We start from the raw sequence: 22,073 nt of genomic DNA on the forward strand, positions 1-22,073 counted from the left end.
TACACATACAAATCACTTCTTACCAAATGAATTTTTTTTTGCTGTGTGTAGGGTACTGTCATTACAAAATATCGGCAGGGCACTCTTTTTTAACAGCAGCTGACAAGTTTGCATTCAAAACAAACTTTATTGAAGATTTACGCATTAAACAAAAAATAAGTATTATAAATGAATGCAGTAATTGCATTGTGTAATTTTTGCCAAGCACATGGACCATGTCCAATATTCTGCACATTGACGTTACGCTCAAAGCTTGATGATTTACATCTTGACCAACAAATTAATAATAAGCTGTGTGCAGCTTGCAATTCTTTGGGTCAGTCCAATGCATTGTACAGCAAGGATACCGAAAGCGGTGCTACATTTTTAAGTACACAGACTGCTGCTCTACCGGAAGTGGCCACACTTGTGAAATATGCTGCAATACAAAGTTTAAGTTCAGAGATAAATTGCAACAAGGACGGCGGATTTGTCTTTTTTGGTGACTCAACTCAGGGCCATGTCTTAAGTCACACTTTTCATGTTAGCGATTTACAAGTAATGTATAAAATTGAATTTTCGTCGCTGCTTATACAATATTTTTAACTGAAATTTTTTTTAGGCGAGAGGATTTTATCAACTCTTTTCTATTATTATATTAATGAAAGATAAATATTTCTTGCTAAATACAAAACCTTTTTTAGCTGAACATTTGCGAAGAATCTCATCTGAAATACAAGCATCCGCGCACAAAATAAAAGAAGATGAAGAAGCTAAAGACTCACCTCGTCAGAGACGTTTATCTGGTGCACAATTGCTAGTACAAACGCCAAGATCTCTTGTTGAACTGACTGGCGAAGATAATATATACGCAATATTACATTCACATTTTTCGTGGGTACTCTTAGCTGGTTCGCGGTTTCTAACGGAACATGTCACATTCGGCAATCTACCGTGGTTACCTCCACAAAGTAGTGGTCAACCGCCAAAACAACGATTAACGTATAATATAACAACTTTACCAATGATACAGAAATTCGAAGAAACCCTTGACGATCCTGAACAAGAAGAATTCTATTCACTGCGTCACATTAAACAAGTTGTGAGAAATGATTTATTTACTACAGTTTGCTATTGTGCACTTACAGGGGTTAAGGTATGCCAAATACCTGCCACATGTATTTATTTTGATTATTGAATTTAACGTAATACTATTTCCAGATTATAGTACGTGGTTCCCCGGAACGTACTTTTAATTTTATGCTTTGTCTAAGAAAATTATTACCCGACAAAATGCACAACTTGATGCGTATTGACGCACAGCATCAGCACTCCATTAGTTCAGATTATAAAATAATATCTGTGTCTAATGAAATACCCGTTCCAATCGCTTGCAGTTCCGTGTTGCGCATTGACTACTTAGACAAATCAATGGATGGATTTGAAGTTTCAGTAAAATGGCCTGGCGAATTACCTAGTAAATGTACGCTTAACATGTTTAATTTTATACAAAAAAATAAAATTAAATGATAGGATGGTTCGAAGAGAAATGTAGACAACAACAAAAAATTTAAGTTAATTTATTGCAGTTTGGCTGACTATACAATGCTGCTTCGAGTATTGTCAAGTACTCATCATGGGTAGCCTTAAGAAATATTCCAATTCCCGACTATTGATGATGAATATTTGGCAATACTCGAAACAGCATTTTATAGTCAGCCAAACTTCAATAAAATAAATAAAATTTTTTGTTGTTGTCACTTCATTTCTATGCGAACCCTTCCAACTTTTAAATAGTTTCTTTCCGTTATAAAACGCGTTACTTTCGACAAAATTTAACATTAGAAAATGAATTTATTTTAAAATTATTAACAGGGCCCGATTTAATGGTTAAACTAATTAAAGCAGTCAATGAGACGCGCTTTACAGAGCTGGTACTAAATAAACAGACTAAAGTTTTGATCGAAGAATGGAAAAAGTAGGTGAAATAATTCATTTATACATTTAATGTTAAATAAATATTGATTATTTTGGTTTTTATAGTAAAATAATTTGCTTAAACCGTGCAAAGTCAACAACAGGGCAAACTAAACTTAAAAAGGTCCTTGGAATCCAGCCACAAGATCAGCCTTTAATAAATTATTGGAGCGCACATCTTGCTTAATATATAAATTTTATATTTGAAAATTGTAAATACATTTCCAATTAATTTAAGTTTATTTAAAAAACTAATCAAATAAACTCAACCAAAACTAATTTTCTTTACTTTAAAGAACAACAATAAAGAATTGGACGACTTTAAGTATTTACTTTATAATAAAAAATAAATTTATTATAAAGTACAATAAAAAAAGTTAATATCAACAGTTATAGAAAAATATTTTTAAAAATTTTATATACTTAACGAATATTTGTTTGGTGATTTTGGGTGTTTTATTATAATGAAGAAAATTAAATGGATTTTCAGATTTAAGAATATATTATAAATAATTAATCCATTTTTTTATTAAAGTAATTGTCTTGAATAATAAAAGATTTTAATTATAAGACCTAGATGTGAAGATCTCCATTTTATTAACCAATCGAGTGTAAAAGTAAAGTTTGTTAAGATCGGAAAGATAATACTTTTCAGTTTGCATAGGACTGATTGGAAACCATTTGGGATAGGTATACGTGAGAAGCATACATAATTGTCTCGCAGTTGAACTTATTATACATGTGAAGGGCGTTTTTAAGTTCGGCATGATTGCACAGAAGGAACTTCTCCAAGTTACAGAACCGAAATACTTGAGCTTGCTAACATGCTAAATAGAGAATTGCTGTGATGTTAACTTTAAAATGTGGCAGGAACATAATTATAACTCAAAATGGGTCAGGTACATATGTTAGTACATTATAAAAGTGGGGCTAAATGTACTTCTGCCAAACGACAATTTCAGGTCGTATTATTATGAAACTAATATGCACAAATTATGTCTTAAATATCGCAGAGAGATCTATCCCGAATTTAATCATTTTTGTACAGGCTTATGGTTAATATTTGCACGTTCCCTTTATTTTTGTGTACGTAAGCAAACTATGAATATATATCTCCAATGGACCATATCTCTTAATTAATCATTTTTTAAAATTAAATTGTCTTTTATAAAACTTCTCATCCTTTAAAGCTATCTTCCTTTGTCTTGAAATTAAATAAATTTATTATACTTCAACAACAATGGTTTCACAACCTTTTTTTTGCAGGATTTTCATGAACCGCATTTTTAGCTTTTTTGACACCTTCAGTTGACGCTAATGTCCATTCAGTTCACTAGTCCATAAAGTCTCTTAAAGCTCTTATATGTTTAGATAAGGTGTTATTATGCATTCTACTACACATAAAACCTTCACAATTCACATCTAAACACTCGAACGATCCTCTGTATTGTTGTGTTCAGAATTAATTTCCATTTCGGTTAGAACCGAATTTTCATTTAATTTTACATATTAAAAAAAGCACTTTTTCTTGGTTTAAAATTCCATTATTTCAGAAATATGAAAATTAAATTATTTAATAATTAACTACAACACTTTTTGGAACTAAAAAAAAGCTTTCATTTTATTCAAGATGTTTGTTGTCTTGCACTTAAAAATTTTTTTCAATGCGTTTAAATAATGATCGCCAATCTTCTATAAATAAGTTTACTTCTTGTAACCACAGCTTGAACGACGTCCACGGGCACGTTCAAATTTACGTCCCTTTGATCGTACGTATGGGCGAGTGTGTGAATGTGGCACACCAGGTGCTTTACCGAAATGTTTGTGTGCAGTGCGTGCCGTACGTTTTCCTTGCAACAACAAAGTATTCTTGCCTGTGGGTGCTTTCAAAGCCAATTGATCGAAAGTCAATACTTCACCTCCGGCTTTTAAGATACGTTCACGTGCTTTCTGTGTAACATGTAAAGCACATACTGTCATCTTTGGTACAACAAGAAGACGAGCATCGTCAGTGATAGTACCAACAACAACTACGGTTGATTCAGGTTGTTTGGCCTTCTTGACGAAGCGAGTGACACGTTGTAAAGACATTGGTGGCCTGTTAATTCTGCTCATAAACAAACGCTTTAGAATGATGCGATTGAATTTCTTGTTAGTGCGGCGTTGCAAGAAACGGTACAACTAAAACAAAGAAGAAAAAAAAACATTTCATTTCATTGTAAACAATTTACGAGCATTTGGATCTATGCTTAGAACAGTGATAAGCATATACCCAAATTATTGCTCCAAAGTATTAGATGATTTTATTATTCTTACCTTAACAAGCAGACGTAGGTATACATCCTGGGACTTTGGTTCAGTCCGACGAACCTTACGATCGTATTTATGGCAAATATCAATACCCTGTAAATCAAACAAATTAAATTTTCACATCCTCACATAGTAAACAAATTTTTCACTTCATTGCATTTATATTATTATGTTTAGATTTATTAAATACGCTGATGATTTTAAACATAATAATATTTGGCAATTTTCCTGTTAGTCTTACCATTTTGGCGACCGGAAAAAGAAAGAGACGTAACGTTGGTAGGACTGTTTTTGTTTTGACAGTTCTTCATTTGTCAAGAAGTTTCATGGGGTGTGTTTAATACTTTACTAAATGTCATCTCGATGTTTAACCCAATGGTAACATAAAAGAATTTACCTTGCAAGTTTCAGATATCCTATTTTTTGACTAAGACCGTTTGCGAGTTCGAGTAAATTGAGGGAAATAGTAAATTATGCTGGTATGGCAGCGAATTTGGAGTAGGATAAATTAGATAAAAATTAAGTAAATTAGGTGTTACCATTGAGAAAATTTTGTAAGATGTCCAATAAATAAATTTAAAAATTTTTAACCAGAAATAATAAATAAGTGCAATAAATAAATATTTAAATGAATGCAGTAAAAAAAATCCCCATGAAATTTCAGTTTACTTTATTTCAATTGACTTAAACTCGCACCGTGCCTAAATGTAAATGTAAATTAAAAATTTAAGAATGAGAGTAATTTCTATTCAAATTTAGTCTGAGTGATCAAAAGCAGTTCTACTTAGTAGTAAAAATCAAAATCTGTGTATAATAGAAGCAAATATGCATGTTGTTATGTAGATTCACACAAAAATTATTAATCAATTATTTAATAATTCAATCCAAGGTACTTGAAGTCTCAAAACTTTTTACGAATAATTATATACAAGAAATAATTTTAGTATCACTGATGATGAATATTTGGCAATATTCTGAACAGATGTATCATCGGCCAAAAATTAAATTACTTAAAATAATATAAAAATAATTTTTGTTGTTGTAGTTCACTACTTTTCGAAACCTCCCTAAAAAATATTTAACTTTAACTTAATATTAAACATAATCAAATAATACTATAATACTAAAATAGTAGCGCAAATACAAATTTAATATATGTGTTATGACTCGTTGGATAACATATATTTTTCTTATGTCCCAAAAAAAGCTTAAAGTTACCTTGACACTGCAGCTAAAAATAGTTATGTTAATGAAATTAAAATTTGGTTGTTTCCATTGGCATAAGCTGATGTATGCATGTAAAATATCTTGTTTGTTTACATTTTACTTATAAAATATATGACAAATATTTCAAATTATGGTAATTTCCCTTATGGGAAATTTATTTCTAAAAGTTTAATTCGATATTTTTCGCCTTAAATCAGTTGAACTTATTTATATTAAGGCGCTTTGTATGATAAATGATCTTCATTCCCGATCTTAATGAGCTGCTTAAATGAGACAATGAAATCACGGTAGTACTAAGTAATTTTATTTCTCTTATTTTATGATATACTTTTGGTTGATGACCAAAAAGAGCATAAAATTGCGGCAACCAGTTAGTTTTTATTAACAAAAATTTATTTCAGATAAAATTGGTCGTTATTGTAGCCATTATTGTATACCTGTCTATATTAGATTGTACTTTCCAGTACTTTAACTAAGAAGTATCAGTGGCTCCGGTAACTGCAATTAGCAGTTACATGTTATGTATTATTATTACATATTTTTCGAGTTTTAAGTACTGTTACCTGACACTTTATTGTGTATTTTAGTTTCAATTAACTCTGTTTATTCTAATATATGTTTTGAGCACTAATCACTTACAAGAACGGAATGCTCAAGTACAAATCGTACTCCAGATTAACGAATTAAAAACGATAATAAAAATTAAACTACAACATATTGTTTGTTCCTATTATTTTAATATAAATTTAACTAAAAATGTAGTTTATCTAGAGTTTATAATAAATAATATTGTGTAACGGCATGAAATTTACCTACATAATTAGAGCTGAACACTTTTTCTAGGTTCTCTTATTTTTCTTTATATCCTATTTATAACACATATAATATTATTTTTTGTTGTACATTTCACTTATATTTTTTAAAAATATTTTAAGGGCTCTTTGTAATAAACAGAAGGATCCTCCGGAAAAGGTGAACGACTTTACTGCTACTATATGGAGACAATGTTATTTTCAATTTTTTTTACTTGTGAGCTGTATTTTAAGAAAATCCTACAAATCCTTACACTCAAACGGCGAGTTCCAAAGTTAACAGTATTATTTTTATTCTAATTTTAATTGCATTCAGTGGAGTTAAAAAACCAACCAAATTTCTTTCGTATGCATCAATGAAATTGGTAGCTAAAACCTCTTGGGGATATCAAGTTTTATTTGATTTCAAAGCGTATTGCATTCTACGAAACTGTTAGCAATACACATTCAATTATTATATTGATTGCACTAATTTCTTTAATATTTCAATTGCCTCTTAATGCCGAATACAAACTAAGTAAGGGTCAATAAAAATAACAACAAAATAGCCATATATAAGCTTCTCTTAAACAAATTTAAATGTAAGTTTTAATTCATTTTTCTTAATCATATTGTATACTGTTCCAAAAGCAATTATGTGTTTACTTGTATATATTAAGAATATGTTTATCAAGCTTATACATTTTTTCTTATAATTATTTCACTGTTTGCCTAGATATTTGTAATAGTAAATTTTTTGTTTTTATAATAGAGTAAAAATTAACCTTTGGTCATTTTAGATATATACGAATAAAGCATCAAAAATAACTAAAATTATAACAATCAATTCTTCTATAAACACTTAACATGAATTTATTGCTTTAATGACAAATATATTTTAGTACGACTCACTTGTATTAATCTAATAATTGATATAAATTTAAACTTTTTTCTTTTTCATTAGTTTCATAAAGAGTACCATACCAATAAATACAAAAATTACGAACATAATCATTATCCACATCCAACACTTCCACGCATTTCGTGAATGATCTTCTAGTTTTTCAGTTTCTTTGTGTAACGAACTAATGTTTCGATCCGCCATACCAGTTGAACGGGACACTAATTCGGTATCCTTTTTAATAATACGATTTGCTGTTTCTGTCTGTTCTTTTAGATTACGAGTCAGTGAAAGCATATGCTCTGTAATTTTTTCCTGTGCTTCATTGTAATACTTAACCGCTTCGTTCATATTATCAGCCGTTTGTGCATCATCTGGTTTTCTACGCCGTAGCGTGTCCTCTATGTGATTAATTAAAATATAAAATATTAGTTTTACATAATATAAATTTTTTAATTTCTTAACCATTTAATAGTTCCTTTCTTAACTCTGTATATTGCTTTGCATTTTGTAGTTGCCTGACTTCCTTGATAACGTCATCGCCAGATTCTGCACCAATTTTAGAACGTAGCTGAGTAGTTGCCTCTGAATAGTTCGTTATGGATTTTAAATTCTCCAATCTCTTAACATAATCTGGTATTTTAGCATTACTTGATGAACTAAAATTACAAATTTACATTTTGCAATATGTTAAGAAAAATTATATTCCTTTACTCTTCATATTCTTGCAATTCAATTATCATGGTATCGAGTGATTTGATAAATTTTCGCAGTCGCCAGTAATTATTTTCATCTTTAGATAATTCTTCACAGTTAGATAAAAGAGTTCGTATATTCACATTTAATTTGGTTACCATTTTTTTAAATACTTTTTTCTATTAATCAAATTCGGTTTACACGTCACAAACGCATAAACATAAAACCTAGACCGAATGACAATGAACTATTTAGTTTCTGATTGTAAACAAAAGAACGTCATATGAAACATAATACATTTGACAGGCCCTCTGTCGTGAAATATTGAACTTATTGTTTGAGAACAGGTGGTTATTCTAAATTTAATTATTTATAATTTTAGTTTTATTTATAAAACAGTACACATTTAAAGTGAACATTATTGCACAGTTATTTTATATTATTTTAACTAAATTCACATATAAAATATTATATAAAATCAATCAAATATTTTTATTAAAAAAATTGACAACAAAGGTCAACTGTCATTTTTCACTAGTATATCTATTTCATTTTTTCAAGATAATTATACAAAATGAAATAGCAATACTACCAACTGACAAGCCAGAAAACCATTTTGCAGTTCTTCACATAAAAAAAATTTTCTGCCAGACAGACAGGGAGAAAATATAAAAAGCGTGGAAAATATAAGTTTTATTGTGGGATTTTTTAAAAAAAAGATTGCATTAATACATTAAGTAAGTAAGATAAATTTTTTTTATTATAAACTTGTATTTTGTTTGTATTTATTGTAAAGGTTTTTTTTTGTTCTTATCATGACATATGCATTTATATATGCACATACATATTTGCAATTTTTCTGAAAAGTAATTCAAACATTTAGTATAATAAAATGTATACTTTTATACGGAATTATACATAATATGTATTTCCATTAAAGATCAAAAAAATCGTTTGTCGTAATAATGATGAATAATCAAAAATCAATATATTTTTACACACCTCGTTTGATTTGTCTTTGTATATTAATTTGAAAATGTTTTACTTCATTTTTAGCGTAAAAGTTATTTAAGCAAACATGACGTGGGAACCGCAGGCTGAAGGATTGCAACAAATAATCACGATTCTGAAAGAATCTCAGTCTCCAGATACAGCCACACAAATGGCAGTACAAATGGTAAGTCAAAAATGGAATATGCATTTAATTGTCTACACTTGTTATTTTATGTATTCTTCTCAGTCTTCATATATTTAAAATATTATGAAGTAGTTATATATGTTCTGTATGAACTATTGTAAAATTATACAATTATTTTTATATATATTTTACAGAAACTAGAGGAATTGAATCAATATCCAGATTTTAATAATTATCTAATTTATGTATTAACCAAACTTAAAACTGAGGATGAGCCTACACGCAGCTTAAGCGGCTTAATATTGAAAAATAATATTCGGATACATGGCTGTAATTTGCAACCAGAGATTGTTGAATATATTAAATTTGAGTGCCTACAAGCGGTTGGTGATCCCTCGCCTCTGATTCGAGCAACAGTCGGTATTTTAATCACAACTATTGCCAGCAATGGTGGCTTGCAAAATTGGCCACAATTATTGCCATCCTTATGTGACATGCTTGACTCACAGGATTATAATGTGTGCGAAGGAGCTTTTAGTGCGCTACAAAAGATTTGTGAGGATTCTGCGGAAATACTTGACTCAGCCGTACTAAATCGACCCTTAAATATTATGATTCCAAAATTCTTACAATATTTCAGTCATAGTAGTCCGAAAATACGATCTCATGCTATAGCTTGCATAAATCAATTTATTATCAATCGTTCTCAAGCTCTAATGGTGCATATTGATTCGTTTATAGAAAGCTTATTTAATTTATCGTCAGATGATGACCATGAAGTGAGGAAGAATGTATGTCATGGTTTAGTTATGTTATTGGAAGTGCGCATGGATCGATTGCTGCCTCATATGCCACAAATAATTGAGGTACACAAAATTCATTTATACTAAATACTTATTTTATAATAATATATATTTTTATATAGTACATGATGATACGTACGCAAGACACGGATGAAGGTGTTGCTCTGGAAGCGTCTGAATTTTGGCTTACTCTAGCGGAACAAAGCATATGCAAAGAAGTGTTGGCTCCTTACTTAGCACAGTTGGCTCCAATTCTTGTTCGTGGTATGCGTTATTCTGAAATAGATATAATTTTGCTAAAAGGAAATGTTGAGGAGGATGATATGGTGCCAGATCGAGAAGAAGATATACGTCCACGTTTTCATAAGTCTCGCACACACACTGTTAAGTCAGGGGAGTCTGGACTTGATGATGATGACGATGAATTTGACGATGGCCTCGACGATGATAGTTCTTTGTCTGAATGGAATTTACGTAAATGTAGTGCAGCTGCTTTAGATGTCTTAGCAAATGTTTTTAGAGAAGAATGCTTACCCATTGTATTGCCCATATTAAAAGATACACTTTTCCATCAAGAGTGGGTAATTAAGGAAAGTGGGGTGCTTGCACTAGGTGCAATTGCTGAAGGATGCATGCAAGGCATGATACCACATTTACCTGAATTAATACCATACTTAATTACTTCACTTTCGGACAAAAAAGCTTTGGTACGTTCTATTACTTGCTGGACTTTATCTCGTTATGCGAACTGGGTTGTTAATCAACCCCATGACCAATATTTAAAGCCATTAATGGAAGAACTTCTGAAACGTATACTTGATTCAAATAAAAGAGTGCAGGAAGCAGCATGCTCCGCATTTGCAACACTGGAGGAGGAAGCATGTACTGAATTAGTACCTTACTTGGATTATATATTGAAAACATTAGTTTTTGCTTTCTCAAAATATCAACATAAAAATTTACTAATTTTGTACGATGCTGTTGGTACATTGGCCGATTCCGTTGGTCATCATTTGAATAAGCAACAATATATAGATATCTTGATGCCACCATTAATTGACAAATGGAACTTGTTAAAAGATGATGACAAGGATTTGTTTCCACTGCTTGAATGTTTATCTAGTATTGCTACAGCACTCCAATCTGGATTTTTACCATATTGTGATCCTGTTTACAGACGCTGTATCTCACTAATAGAGCAAACTATCAATCAAGATATGGTAAGAAAAAAAAATAATTGTCAGTTTACTTATAATTTAACAACGGTCATACTTTAAGGTTTGTAAAACAAATCCCGGTTTTGATCATCCCGATAAAGAGCGTATGATTGTAGCACTAGATTTGTTGTCTGGACTTGCAGAAGGACTTGATGGACACATTGAATCCTTAGTTGCTAATAGTAATATAATGGTGTTGTTATTCCAATGCATGCAAGATAATTTACCTGAGGTGGGTATTTAATTAAAAAATATGTGAATATTAAATGTAAAATTAAGGATTTTAAGAAAGATAAAGTTAGAACAGTAAGGAATTATAACAACGAATTTAAATTATTATTTAAATTTTTTGGCTGATCATATAGCTGTTTCAATGCTTATCAGGATAAATGCTAGGATAAGAAATATAAGCCTGTCAAATTATAGGCAAATGACGTGCACGTTTGGATTGAGTCAATCGTACAGTTTTTTACTGCGTATTGAATTTTAACGCGCGAGTCATTTCGCTTTTAATTAGACGGTTTGTAAGCCTGACAATTGTAGTCAGATTGATTGAAATCAATAAATATTTTTACAGTCCAATGATAATTAGTGGACTGTACGTAATACTAGAAACAACTCTATAGACAGCCAAAAAACTTAATTGATTCAAAATAAATTATTCTTAAAATAATTCATTGCTCGTTCTACTAAGATTATTTTTCACATTTCTAGTACAATTTTTTTAAATGGTTTGATTGGATTTATATATCTGATTAATATCGCGATTAAAAATAATACCTTAATATGTATTCAATTAAAATATATTTGATTTATAAAATTTTATGTGTTGTAGGTGCGTCAATCGTCTTTTGCTTTACTTGGTGATTTAACTAAAGCATGTTTCCAACATGTACATCCGTTTATGTCAGATTTTTTTCCAATTTTGGGTCAAAATTTAAATCCAGATTACATATCGGTTTGTAATAACGCTACTTGGGCAATTGGGGAAATATGTATGAAACTTGGTATGAAAATATTTAAATAAAAATTTATTTTGTCTATAATAAAAGTTTATTAATATTTTAGGTGATGATACGCGCCAGTATATACATCTTGTGCTTAAGGAACTTTTTATAATTATTAATCGTCCCAATACTCCGAAAACACTATTAGAAAACACTGGTAGGATATTATAATTAAAATATATTAATTTGTAATATATTTATTTGATGTTAATATATATGTACACTGAGTAACAGTTAAAGGACAGCTGTATTAATATACAATATATGTTGTTTTTTATTTATAAAAAGAAGGTGTCATAAAAATATTTAGAAGTTTGTGCTTTTAAGAGCTATTAATGTTATTAAAATTTTATTTAATATTAATTTTAAACGTCATACATTAAGTTAAAGTGCATCCTACATTCGCAAATTTTTTATGTAATATTTTATTAATACGTATATTTAAATAATTAATTTGGTTTGTTGACATTTAAATTGATGTAATATAAGTCATACATTTATGATTTTATTTTATTTATTTTTTCTGTTTTTTAGCAATAACAATCGGTCGTCTAGGTTTTGTGTGCCCAGGTGAAGTGGCTCCTTATTTGCCAGAATTTGTACGACAGTGGTGTGTAACACTTTATATATAATTTCTTATGTTATGTTTTTCTAATTGATTTTTATTTTATAATGCATTTAAAGACAATATTTATGTTTAACATAAATTTTTGTTGTTTGTAAATGTTATATGTTGCTTGTACAGATAATGTGTGACATTCATTTCTATTAACAATTTCTATAATATATGCATTAATATTTATAATTTATTATAGGTGTACTTCTTTACGTCATATACGGGATAATGATGAAAAAGATTCAGCCTTTCGAGGAATGTGTCACATGATAACATACAATCCAGCAGGTGTTGTTCAAGATTTTATATTCTTTTGTGATGCAATAGCTTCATGGGTAAATCCTCCGCAAGATCTGCACCAAATGATACAAAAGGTATTGTTTTATTTATATACAATATTTTAAATATTATTTTGAATATATCAGCCAAAATGTGGTTATACAGACGATTTCTACATATTTTTCCATTGGTTTTCCTTATTTTTATTTCCTGCCTTAAGTACAGTTAGCTGGAACATTTTTATTTTGTTTATTTGTTGCCTTTAGCTAGCTCCCATACATTTGTTTATTTTGTTCTAAAGTAAAGTAAAGGGGTTTAGTTTGTAATTAATATGAATCCATTTAATACAATGCAAAATTGTTTTTATACAATTTATAGCAAATATACCAGAAAAATATTATATTTAGAATAAAATCCACGATATTAAAGTGCCATAGTATATTGATTATAATAATTATTAATTTTCTTTTGAGGTGTATAACCTGAAATTTTGTTTATAAAACTAATATTTTTCAGGGTATATTTTTAGAAAATCAATTTTATTACTTATAATAAGCTTCTAATTCATTTGAAATATTTTCTGTATGATATGTTTCAAAAAGTTTTGTATTCCGCTGTTAATATACTAGGAGAAAATATATTTCTGTATTACTGTTAACTTTGTCCTGTTTGAAAATATTTTATTTTACTTTAAATGTTATAAACTATTAGAAATATTATATAAATGTATTAAATACCATGAATTTAAGACCATTGCATATGATATAGTTGTAGTTGTTCTTGTTGTAACCCGCTGGGACCTACTAGTGAAATTCCTTTGGGGGGTGTTGAACGGCATTTGGTCATCGAGTTAAGGTTGACGAGTGGCTCCGGGACGTAGACCCGGCCGCTCGTGGTAACATAGTCGAAATACATGAGCGCGGTAGCTACTTCCGTGTTAAGTTAAAAAATTTATATTTTTATCTGTAACTAAAACTGAAGTAATTTTTTTAATGTTTATTTCCAATAAATATTTTACTTCTTATATTTGTTAAAATTATTTTAGCCTTACTTTACACATTCACTACAGTGTTTTTCAGGCGGAAATTGCTACTTATAATTTGACTTGAAATATATAATATATTAAATAGGAATATATACATATTCTACAGATACAACAGTCAAGTTGCTTTAAAGTTCTTGAGTTCAGTCCTTTAATATCTAGAACGATTTTTGACTGTTAAGCATCTCTGAAAGAAATGTTAATGCAGTTTTACATTTCTATTTTCTGAATTCTCGTCACAGGGATATAGTAGGCAGCTGATATAGAAAGTATATGAGCAGGCCATATGAAGTGCCTTAAGTACTTATTCTGGAACATCTAAACGTACGGCATCTGTAACATCTAAACGTACGGCATCTGTAACAAAATTTGGCATTAGTTTAAGAAAAGGTCAAGCAATATGCCTTTAAGAATAATTTGTGCTATAGTATGTTTGTTAATGTGTTAGGCCGTTTAGAGAACTGTGATAGAAAATTGAATCCCCTGTTTAATGATCCCTGTTGCAATGGTGGAGAAGACAAATAAATTTTGTAATTTATAATTCCATTATTATATAATTATATCTCATTGTTATGATTTTTTTTACTTTTAACTTATTACTAAAGTAAAAATTACTTTAACTTATTAATAGCTACCAGCTTCTTCAGGGTTAAACTTATATTTAATCAATCTATTATTCATAAGAATATAATATATATTAAAATGACATAAATAAGTAACGATTATTTTCTTTTCAGATATTGCTTGGATTTAAAACTCAAGTCGGCGATGAAAACTGGCGTCGTTTTGTTGAACAATTCCCACCAAATCTTTCTGAGCGGTTGGTGGCAATGTATAATATCTAAACGTAGAAATTATACAAAAGCTCAGTATGATGAAAAAGAAATGAAAAAGAGCATTTGGGGGGATAGGAGTGACGACACGATTATTTATTTCTTATGACATAATATATGAGTGTCGGATATTTCGTTTTAGGGACGTTGAAAACATAATGTACATCTTAAATTTTGAATGGAAATATTAAGAAGTCGAGAGCAGACAAAACTGTGTAACGTTGAAGAGAAAAATAGTTTTGCCTGAAAAACGATTTTAAACGGTTGACATAATTTTTGGGGTGCCCTGCTGTAGAAACTAATACAAGAGGTAGCTAGGAGTTCTATAGGGAATTTAAATATGGCGTTTTGTTTGTTAGAATAGGGAAAAATGTAGCAGGGTTGGGGTATATTTAACAAGTTAAATTGTAAAAATTATACAAAATTTAGTACTCAAGGGGATAATTAAACGCCAAAATCAAGAGATGCTTATAATTCGACCAAATAAGTTTTGATTTAATAATGATTTGCTTTTGAGAAATATATCAGAAAAATTTATATAAAAGAAAAAACAAATCATTAAGCATGAAATATAAAAATATAAAACAAAAATATATATTAAAAGTAAAGGTCAAACCTTAAAATAAAAACACAAATTACTTTAAAGTCATCTATTTTACAAACTAAAATTGGCTATAAAAAATAAACTTTAAAAAATAACGTAGCCTTTAATTACTAATATTAATTATTATAATCCTGTTAGATAAACAACCTATATTTTATATATAAAAATTATTAATATGTATGTATATGTATGTAAAGCATATATAAAATAATTTTAAAACACAATTAAGAAAATTAATATAACTTGCAAATTTACTTGAAGCTTTTAATTAGTATATATATATAAAAATATAAATATAAAATATAGAATTAATAATAATTATTATTACCAAATATATAACAATTAATGTATAGTGAAGATATATATATATATATAGATATATGCATATATGTATATTTGTATATGTTTGTGTATCTTTACATTTATATATATATATATTTGTGTATATATATTAATATATGTGTATGTACGTATATGTATAGAAAATTTACGCGGACTGTTCCCTTTCAACATTCTAAAATTTTCGTAGTTTGTTCTTTGATTCAGCCTAAAAATAACTATATAAAGGGAGTGAGAGAAGTTAATTTTCAATACTAATACAAATACTGGATGCGAAAGGCCCTTCAAAATGAAAGATCTTTTAATCACAAAAATCTCAAATTCTTTCAAAAAGTTTTTTTTCGTAGAAGCTTTATTTAATACTCTTATTCATTATTTATTAAAAACAATTTTCAAATTTATAATCATATTTATTATCAATTATGAGTTGAAAGAAATTGTTTTTTAAAGTTGATTTTTTTTATTTAAAACTTCTGGAACAAAATATTATAAGAACATTTTTACCGGTTTATATCTTAATTAATATTGAAAATGTGCACTCCCTAAACAATACAATTCTTTTTTTTCGGTTCTTGAATCAAATAATTACTTTTCGTTATAAGCAAACGTCCGGTGTATATTCACATATATATTCATTACATATATATAATATTAAATATAAATAAATGATGAAAAAAACGTGTGCTTTGGTTTATGTGTGTGTATGCAGTTTTAATATAAATACAGTGTATTTATGTTGTTTAATCATAAAAGAAAAATTAGCAAAAATTATTTTTCTTCAATTTAATTTATAAATATTCCTTATTAAATTGATAAGTAATTTAATTTTTACTTTTAATTGTATTGCATCTTAAACCTAATGTACTTACATTACTATAACATTTGATAGAGTTTACAAAATATTGTGCAAAATATATAAGTAAATTTTTGATAAAAGTAATAATATATGATTTATTTTTAACAACACATCAAAAATGTGTATAATACATATATACTATATTTCTTAATATATATATTATTTAAGATATATTTTGTTTTGTGATTAAAATTTGAGTTTTTATATAAATACATATTATTTATAATAAATAATTTAAATCGATGCAACTAGATATTTCGGGTCGTGGTATCGCGTGTCGTAAAAAATTTGATTATTATATAATTTTTTCGAATATATCGTATATTAAGGAAAGAGTAAATTTATTTGTATAACTTAACATATCAAACACAAAACAATTTTGTGCCATTTATTTACAACTTTTTTATGATTAATTTTATTTATAATGGAACCATTCATCTAATTTAATTATTATTAAAATATGTTTAATTCGAAAAAAGACTGATTATAAAACATCCGTTCACACTTTTAGAAGGCAAAAATATATATAAAGTATGTATATCAATAATATGTATATATATAAACATATATGTACTTCAGTTCCTTATATTTATATAAAAATTTAATTGATCTATGCTATTCGAAAATTGAAATGTACAAAATGTTCAACTTTACAAATATTTTTACTCTTTCAAATCGTCGCGTTTCGGGTTATATCGGTTTCGCGCTCGCGTTTATATCGTCGTTCGTTCGTTCGTTTATAAGTAAAAACAACAAAACAAAAAAAAAAAAGAAAACAAAAAACAAATATAAAATATCGAGTTTGTCCTAGACTTATAGGCTGTTATATATACGAAAGTTTTGAAAACGGTTAAATAAACAGCACCAAGTCTTCGTAATTGATAAATAATTTAAAATTATACACTTATTGGTAATACAATTATTTATAATTAGCAAAAATACGTAAGAACAATAGTATTATTAAATAATTTAGAAGTCTCATAATTCATTTAAAAATTTAGTTTCATTAAAGTTTGGTGTAACATTATTTTATTATTTGATCCGGATATTATATTATCTTACCATTAACTATTGAACAAAATATTTAAGATTATTTAAGTTATTAATATAATTTTTTTTAAACGTTTATAATGTGATCACAAATTACTAAAGTTATTATTTAATTTTATATATATATTTGCTTCATGATTTTAATAATTAAGAAAAACTTATGTACATTAAAAACATTCAAAAGACTTTTATAGAATATTTTAATACATTATAATTGATATATAAGAAAATTAACTCAAATTATATATTCAATATTGTAAAGAAAAGAACTGTTAACTAAATTATTTAAGAAATTTTAAATTAATAATAAATATTGTAAGTGATTACATATAAAATATAAAAATGGGGATGACTAACGTGTGATATAATTTTCGGGTTTTCCGTCGCGTAATATATAAATAATATATGGATTTCCGCCCCCGAATCTTAATATAAAATATAAAAATAAAAAAAAACTGTTAAAATATAAATGAAATTTAAAAAAATATATATCTATGAAAATAAATCATACCTTACAAAAGTTCACAAATATGTTATATGAAAATATTATTACACTTTAAATTGTTATTTAATTGTTAAAAAAAAATTTCAAATTCACATTATGTAATATTTCTTTGAGTATTGTATTACTTATGATATAAAAAAATTTGAAGAATAATTCGGAAGCATAGAGGTGTATCTCCATGCCTTACTTTTTGTTATATGACAAAATGGTCTAAATTACGAATGTAAATTAAAAAATATTTTTTCGAGTATTGTATTGCTTAAGCTATAAAAAATTCAATTTAAGTAATAACTTAAAATCACTTCTCTAGATCTCCATGCATTGCTTTTTGTCATATGACAAAGTGGTCTAATGTTGTTATTGTCGTTGTCTGCAAGGATGTGCTTTTGTAGTTTCCTATTGTGAGTGTTGAACGACACTTGATTGTCGAGCTCGCCGAGTGGCTCCGTCTTTGTGACTTTGTAAGTCTTTGTACTGCAACTAATATAGACACAAGTTTTAATATAATTCAAATATTTTATACAGTTAATTCAATATAACTGATTACAACTGTTATAGATGAATTTCAACAATAAGTGATACATATCTCAAATTTATTTTTAAATGCACTTTAAAAAAATAATTACAACCTAATTTTTTAGTTTTAAAATTAAACATTATGGACAGCATTCGATGTAATTCACGCTATACTTTATATATATATTAATTTTTCTTAAAATTTAAGAAAACAAAAGAGGCTGTTATATTTTATTCTTGAAAATAACGTTAATCTGTCTATCGTTTTAAATAACATAACCTAATAACAATAACTTGAGTGCAATCCCACTTAGAATTAAATTACTACCATCCCACCAACGAATGAAAATCTTTTAAATTTAAACTATAATTTATATATTATAAAAACTATCGTCATACAAATCATTTTATATTATATATAGTTTTTTTTTCATATATTCAAATTTAATACCAATACTTCATTTTTTATTTAGTAAGTTTGTAGAACTTTTAGTAAGGCGAAATGATTTTTAAATATGTTGTATATTTTGGGCATTTAATTTTGATAAATATATATATATATATATGTATATATATATATATATTTAAAGACATATATAAATATTAAATAACAAAAAAGGTTTTAAACCATGAATTTAAAGTTTAAATAATGTCTCAGATCAAAACTTACAGTTTAAAACTTAACTTCAAAGAACAAATGAAAATCCTGAAAAGCAACTTGAATGTCTGATATTATATTAAAATAGTTTAAATAATTTAATATATTTTAAAGTATTATTAAAATTAAAATGTACCAAAATCAATATATGATAAAAATAATAAAATAAAAAGTTATGTATAATATTAAAAAAAAAAATAAAACTAAAAAAAATGTCGTAAATATCGTGATTTCGTAAAGTACCTAAACCAAGTTCACCGCGGAATTTGGTCGCGTTCGCGTTTTAACTCGGGTGATTTTAACTTTTAACGTTCAAGCCAAATTGAATGTACATTAAATTTTAGGGTAAATAAAAAAAAAATAAGCTTAAAGTTATTTAGGGAAATTATTATTTTATTTAATATAAATTATGTTTTTTTATTATGAGAGTTAATGTATGTAACAACTACTCGGTCAGTTGTTTATGATTTCAGTTTGTACAATATTATTAAGTTTAAATAATAGAATATATATTATTATTTTCCCAATTAAATATTGTTCATATGAAATTATTTTATTAAAACAAAACAAAAAAATCTACAAATCTGCATACACAACCCTTTTATATATGTTATATATAAAATATCTATTATAAACTAAAAAAATTATAACATTAAATCTTTAATATCTGAAACTTTACAATCATAAATTTTGCATACTTACATATTACAGATATTAGAAATATTTTTATTTGAATATTATTGAACATGAAAACATCCATATATAGTTTTAATGACAACAATATATCTAAATTCAGAAAATTTGTTTGAAATCAATAGCTATATTTTTGTAATTTTATTTTATGAATTCTTGTGTACGAATGAATTACTACAAAAAATTATATATATATATATAAATAACAAAATATATTAAAAGTAAAAAGTATAGAAATTGAAAAAATATCTTTAAATCTTGGAATAAAAATTCAATATATTTGTATCAATATTTCTTATAATGTTCGAATGATTAAAAAATATACTTAAAGGAATTAGGAACATTATTAGTGGGAGACAATTATAAAAATATATATATATATGCATAAACATTATATATTGTCATATATATCTATATATATATATATATATATATATTTATATAGATGTTGAAATAAATATTCATAAAGTAAATAAAATTGTGTATTAAATAATCTATGGTATAGAGGCCAATAATGAGAAAAGGTGGGAATATGTATTATTTATTTATTCTTGTAAAAGCATGGATCGAAGATAGACAAAGGGCGTACGTGCATTTTACAGATTTTCAGTTCACTTCATGCACTATTTAACAAAAGTTTAAGTATTATTTTACAAGACCTTTGTAAAGTGACAAAAGGTGCGTATATCATACTTGGAAAAATATGATCAAACAGTTATAAACTGCACGGAACGTGGCAACAAAAGGGATGGTGAACTCTTCATGATGCGTCAGAGATGATAAACTATGAAAAGATGAAAGAATAGATTACAGAACAAGCTTTGAATTGTTTTCTTCCAAAAAACAGGCGATGAAAATCAGAAGTAATATAGTCTCAAAATTGAGAAGGAAATGTAATAAGTGAAGCCAGGTACGCCAGGCTAACTTGCGTAGTCTGACGCTATAAATTTAGAGATATTATTGTCGGACAATATATATATTAAAAAACATAGTCGACGATTGAATGCGCTTATTAAAAAAACGTAATGTAGGTGCATGCTGCACCATTATTAAGTAACACTAAATTAGAAAAATATAGTTCATATATACGTTAAAATTCGACAAGGAACGATTAATTAATAGGATGAGATCACGCTGTGTAGCGAGAGCTATTAGTTTTGAACTTAAGATTATATTATATATAATAATAATAATAAAGAGTAGACGTGAAACTTGCCCAACAGCCGGTACTGCGGCCAGAAGAGTCCTATTGTAACAGTTTCACTATTGATTAAAAAAAGCCCCTTAAAGCTTTGTGAATAAAGTCTAGAACTTAGAGAAGAGTACTTAATCTGCTCTGGTGACAGAAATTCTTTATGAAATAGGTTTCTTCTGTGTGTTATTAAAGCTGGACAGTTACAAAGAATGTTCATGGTCGTTTCCTCATCTTCTAGGCATAATCTGCATTCCGAGTTAGCAGATAATTGTAGTTTATCAAGGTGATATTTCAGACCATAATGACCTGTAATGATACCCGTTATCAACCTTAAATTACATTTTGAGAATTTAAGAATGCCTTTGTAGGAGTACGGTGTTATCAGTGCTTTGCTTTGTCTGAGTCCTGGAAAGTTTACCCAGTGCTTCAGCCGCATATGATTTTCCATTTCCTTGATAATCTGTTTTGTGCTGGCTTAGTATATTCCACAAAAAGGTTGAGGGCCTATAAAAGCAGTTTTTGATGCAGCTCTGGCTAGCTCATCAGCTTTTTCATTTCCCAAAACTCTCCTGTGGCCCGAAACCCAGTAAAGGCTTACCTTATTCCGAGTTGCAAGTGATTGCAGAAGCTCGTAACACTCTAGGACCTGTTTTGATTTGAAAGTCCAAGAAGAAAGAGCTTTAAGAGCACCTATATTATATATAAATATATATATAAAAATTTTTTAAAGAATGAAAAATTAATAATTCTGTGTTTTGTGTGGAATAAAACCGTTGGAGTTTAAGTTGGGTTAGAGAGGCGATCTCGTGCTCAAAGCCTACTTAAACTTAAAATATGGTCA

General features: G+C 27.7%; 5 protein-coding genes across 5 annotated transcripts in view; 3 read left to right on the top strand and 2 right to left on the bottom strand.

The window, feature by feature from the left end:
* LOC119678496 (putative glycerol kinase 5) overlaps positions 1-93 on the top strand; it is a 4,447-nt gene extending 4,354 nt beyond the window's left edge. Inside the window, exon 6 of the mRNA XM_038090355.1 lies at positions 52-93. Within this exon, the coding sequence (XP_037946283.1) occupies positions 52-93 (42 nt within the window). The remainder of the gene's footprint in view (positions 1-51) is intronic.
* LOC119673136 (folliculin-like) lies at positions 78-2,179 on the top strand. Its single transcript, XM_038084370.1, has 5 exons — positions 78-537; positions 602-1,135; positions 1,201-1,462; positions 1,855-1,957; positions 2,023-2,179. Exons 1-5 carry the CDS (start codon positions 169-171, stop codon positions 2,141-2,143), a joined length of 1,389 nt encoding a protein of 462 aa, XP_037940298.1. The 5' UTR covers positions 78-168; the 3' UTR covers positions 2,144-2,179.
* Positions 2,180-3,547: 1,368 nt separating this feature from the next.
* Positions 3,548-4,609, bottom strand: LOC119678514 (60S ribosomal protein L18). The gene is made up of 3 exons (XM_038090410.1): positions 4,508-4,609; positions 4,273-4,359; positions 3,548-4,137 (listed from the first exon to the last, which is right to left on the bottom strand). Exons 1-3 carry the CDS (start codon positions 4,508-4,510, stop codon positions 3,661-3,663), a joined length of 567 nt encoding a protein of 188 aa, XP_037946338.1. The 5' UTR covers positions 4,511-4,609; the 3' UTR covers positions 3,548-3,660.
* A 2,522-nt stretch (positions 4,610-7,131) lies between these two features.
* LOC119678435 (vesicle transport protein USE1-like) lies at positions 7,132-8,316 on the bottom strand. The gene is made up of 3 exons (XM_038090292.1): positions 7,900-8,316; positions 7,651-7,844; positions 7,132-7,586 (listed from the first exon to the last, which is right to left on the bottom strand). Exons 1-3 carry the CDS (start codon positions 8,040-8,042, stop codon positions 7,225-7,227), a joined length of 699 nt encoding a protein of 232 aa, XP_037946220.1. The 5' UTR covers positions 8,043-8,316; the 3' UTR covers positions 7,132-7,224.
* A 265-nt stretch (positions 8,317-8,581) lies between these two features.
* Positions 8,582-15,042, top strand: LOC119678346 (transportin-1-like). Its single transcript, XM_038090170.1, has 10 exons — positions 8,582-8,618; positions 8,938-9,058; positions 9,214-9,885; positions 9,945-11,042; positions 11,101-11,271; positions 11,875-12,046; positions 12,108-12,203; positions 12,581-12,656; positions 12,862-13,036; positions 14,721-15,042. Exons 2-10 carry the CDS (start codon positions 8,960-8,962, stop codon positions 14,826-14,828), a joined length of 2,667 nt encoding a protein of 888 aa, XP_037946098.1. The 5' UTR covers positions 8,582-8,618; positions 8,938-8,959; the 3' UTR covers positions 14,829-15,042.
* Positions 15,043-22,073: the final 7,031 nt, after the last annotated feature.

This window comes from Teleopsis dalmanni, chromosome 1 (genome assembly GCF_002237135.1).
Source record: "Teleopsis dalmanni isolate 2A chromosome 1, ASM223713v2, whole genome shotgun sequence".
NCBI lineage: Eukaryota > Metazoa > Arthropoda > Insecta > Diptera > Diopsidae > Teleopsis > Teleopsis dalmanni.

What these genes read in the sequence shown, in the direction of transcription:
- LOC119678514 (XM_038090410.1), bottom strand. An exon ending in ACCTACGTCTGCTTGTTAAG is followed by an intron (nt 4,138 to 4,272) that starts GTAAGAATAATA and finishes TCTTTGTTTTAG; the next exon opens with TTGTACCGTTTCTTGCAACG.
- LOC119678346 (XM_038090170.1), top strand. Translation starts at nt 8,960, where the DNA reads ATGACGTGGGAACCGCAGGCTGAAGGATTGCAACAAATAATCACGATT. An exon ending in GGAAATATGTATGAAACTTG is followed by an intron (nt 12,047 to 12,107) that starts GTATGAAAATAT and finishes TTAATATTTTAG; the next exon opens with GTGATGATACGCGCCAGTAT. An exon ending in TGCACCAAATGATACAAAAG is followed by an intron (nt 13,037 to 14,720) that starts GTATTGTTTTAT and finishes TTTTCTTTTCAG; the next exon opens with ATATTGCTTGGATTTAAAAC.
- LOC119678435 (XM_038090292.1), bottom strand. Translation starts at nt 8,042, where the DNA reads ATGGTAACCAAATTAAATGTGAATATACGAACTCTTTTATCTAACTGT. An exon ending in GAATTGCAAGAATATGAAGA is followed by an intron (nt 7,845 to 7,899) that starts GTAAAGGAATAT and finishes TTGTAATTTTAG; the next exon opens with TTCATCAAGTAATGCTAAAA. An exon ending in AAGAAAGGAACTATTAAATG is followed by an intron (nt 7,587 to 7,650) that starts GTTAAGAAATTA and finishes TTAATCACATAG; the next exon opens with AGGACACGCTACGGCGTAGA.
- LOC119673136 (XM_038084370.1), top strand. Translation starts at nt 169, where the DNA reads ATGAATGCAGTAATTGCATTGTGTAATTTTTGCCAAGCACATGGACCA. An exon ending in GTGCACTTACAGGGGTTAAG is followed by an intron (nt 1,136 to 1,200) that starts GTATGCCAAATA and finishes TACTATTTCCAG; the next exon opens with ATTATAGTACGTGGTTCCCC. An exon ending in TTGATCGAAGAATGGAAAAA is followed by an intron (nt 1,958 to 2,022) that starts GTAGGTGAAATA and finishes TGGTTTTTATAG; the next exon opens with TAAAATAATTTGCTTAAACC.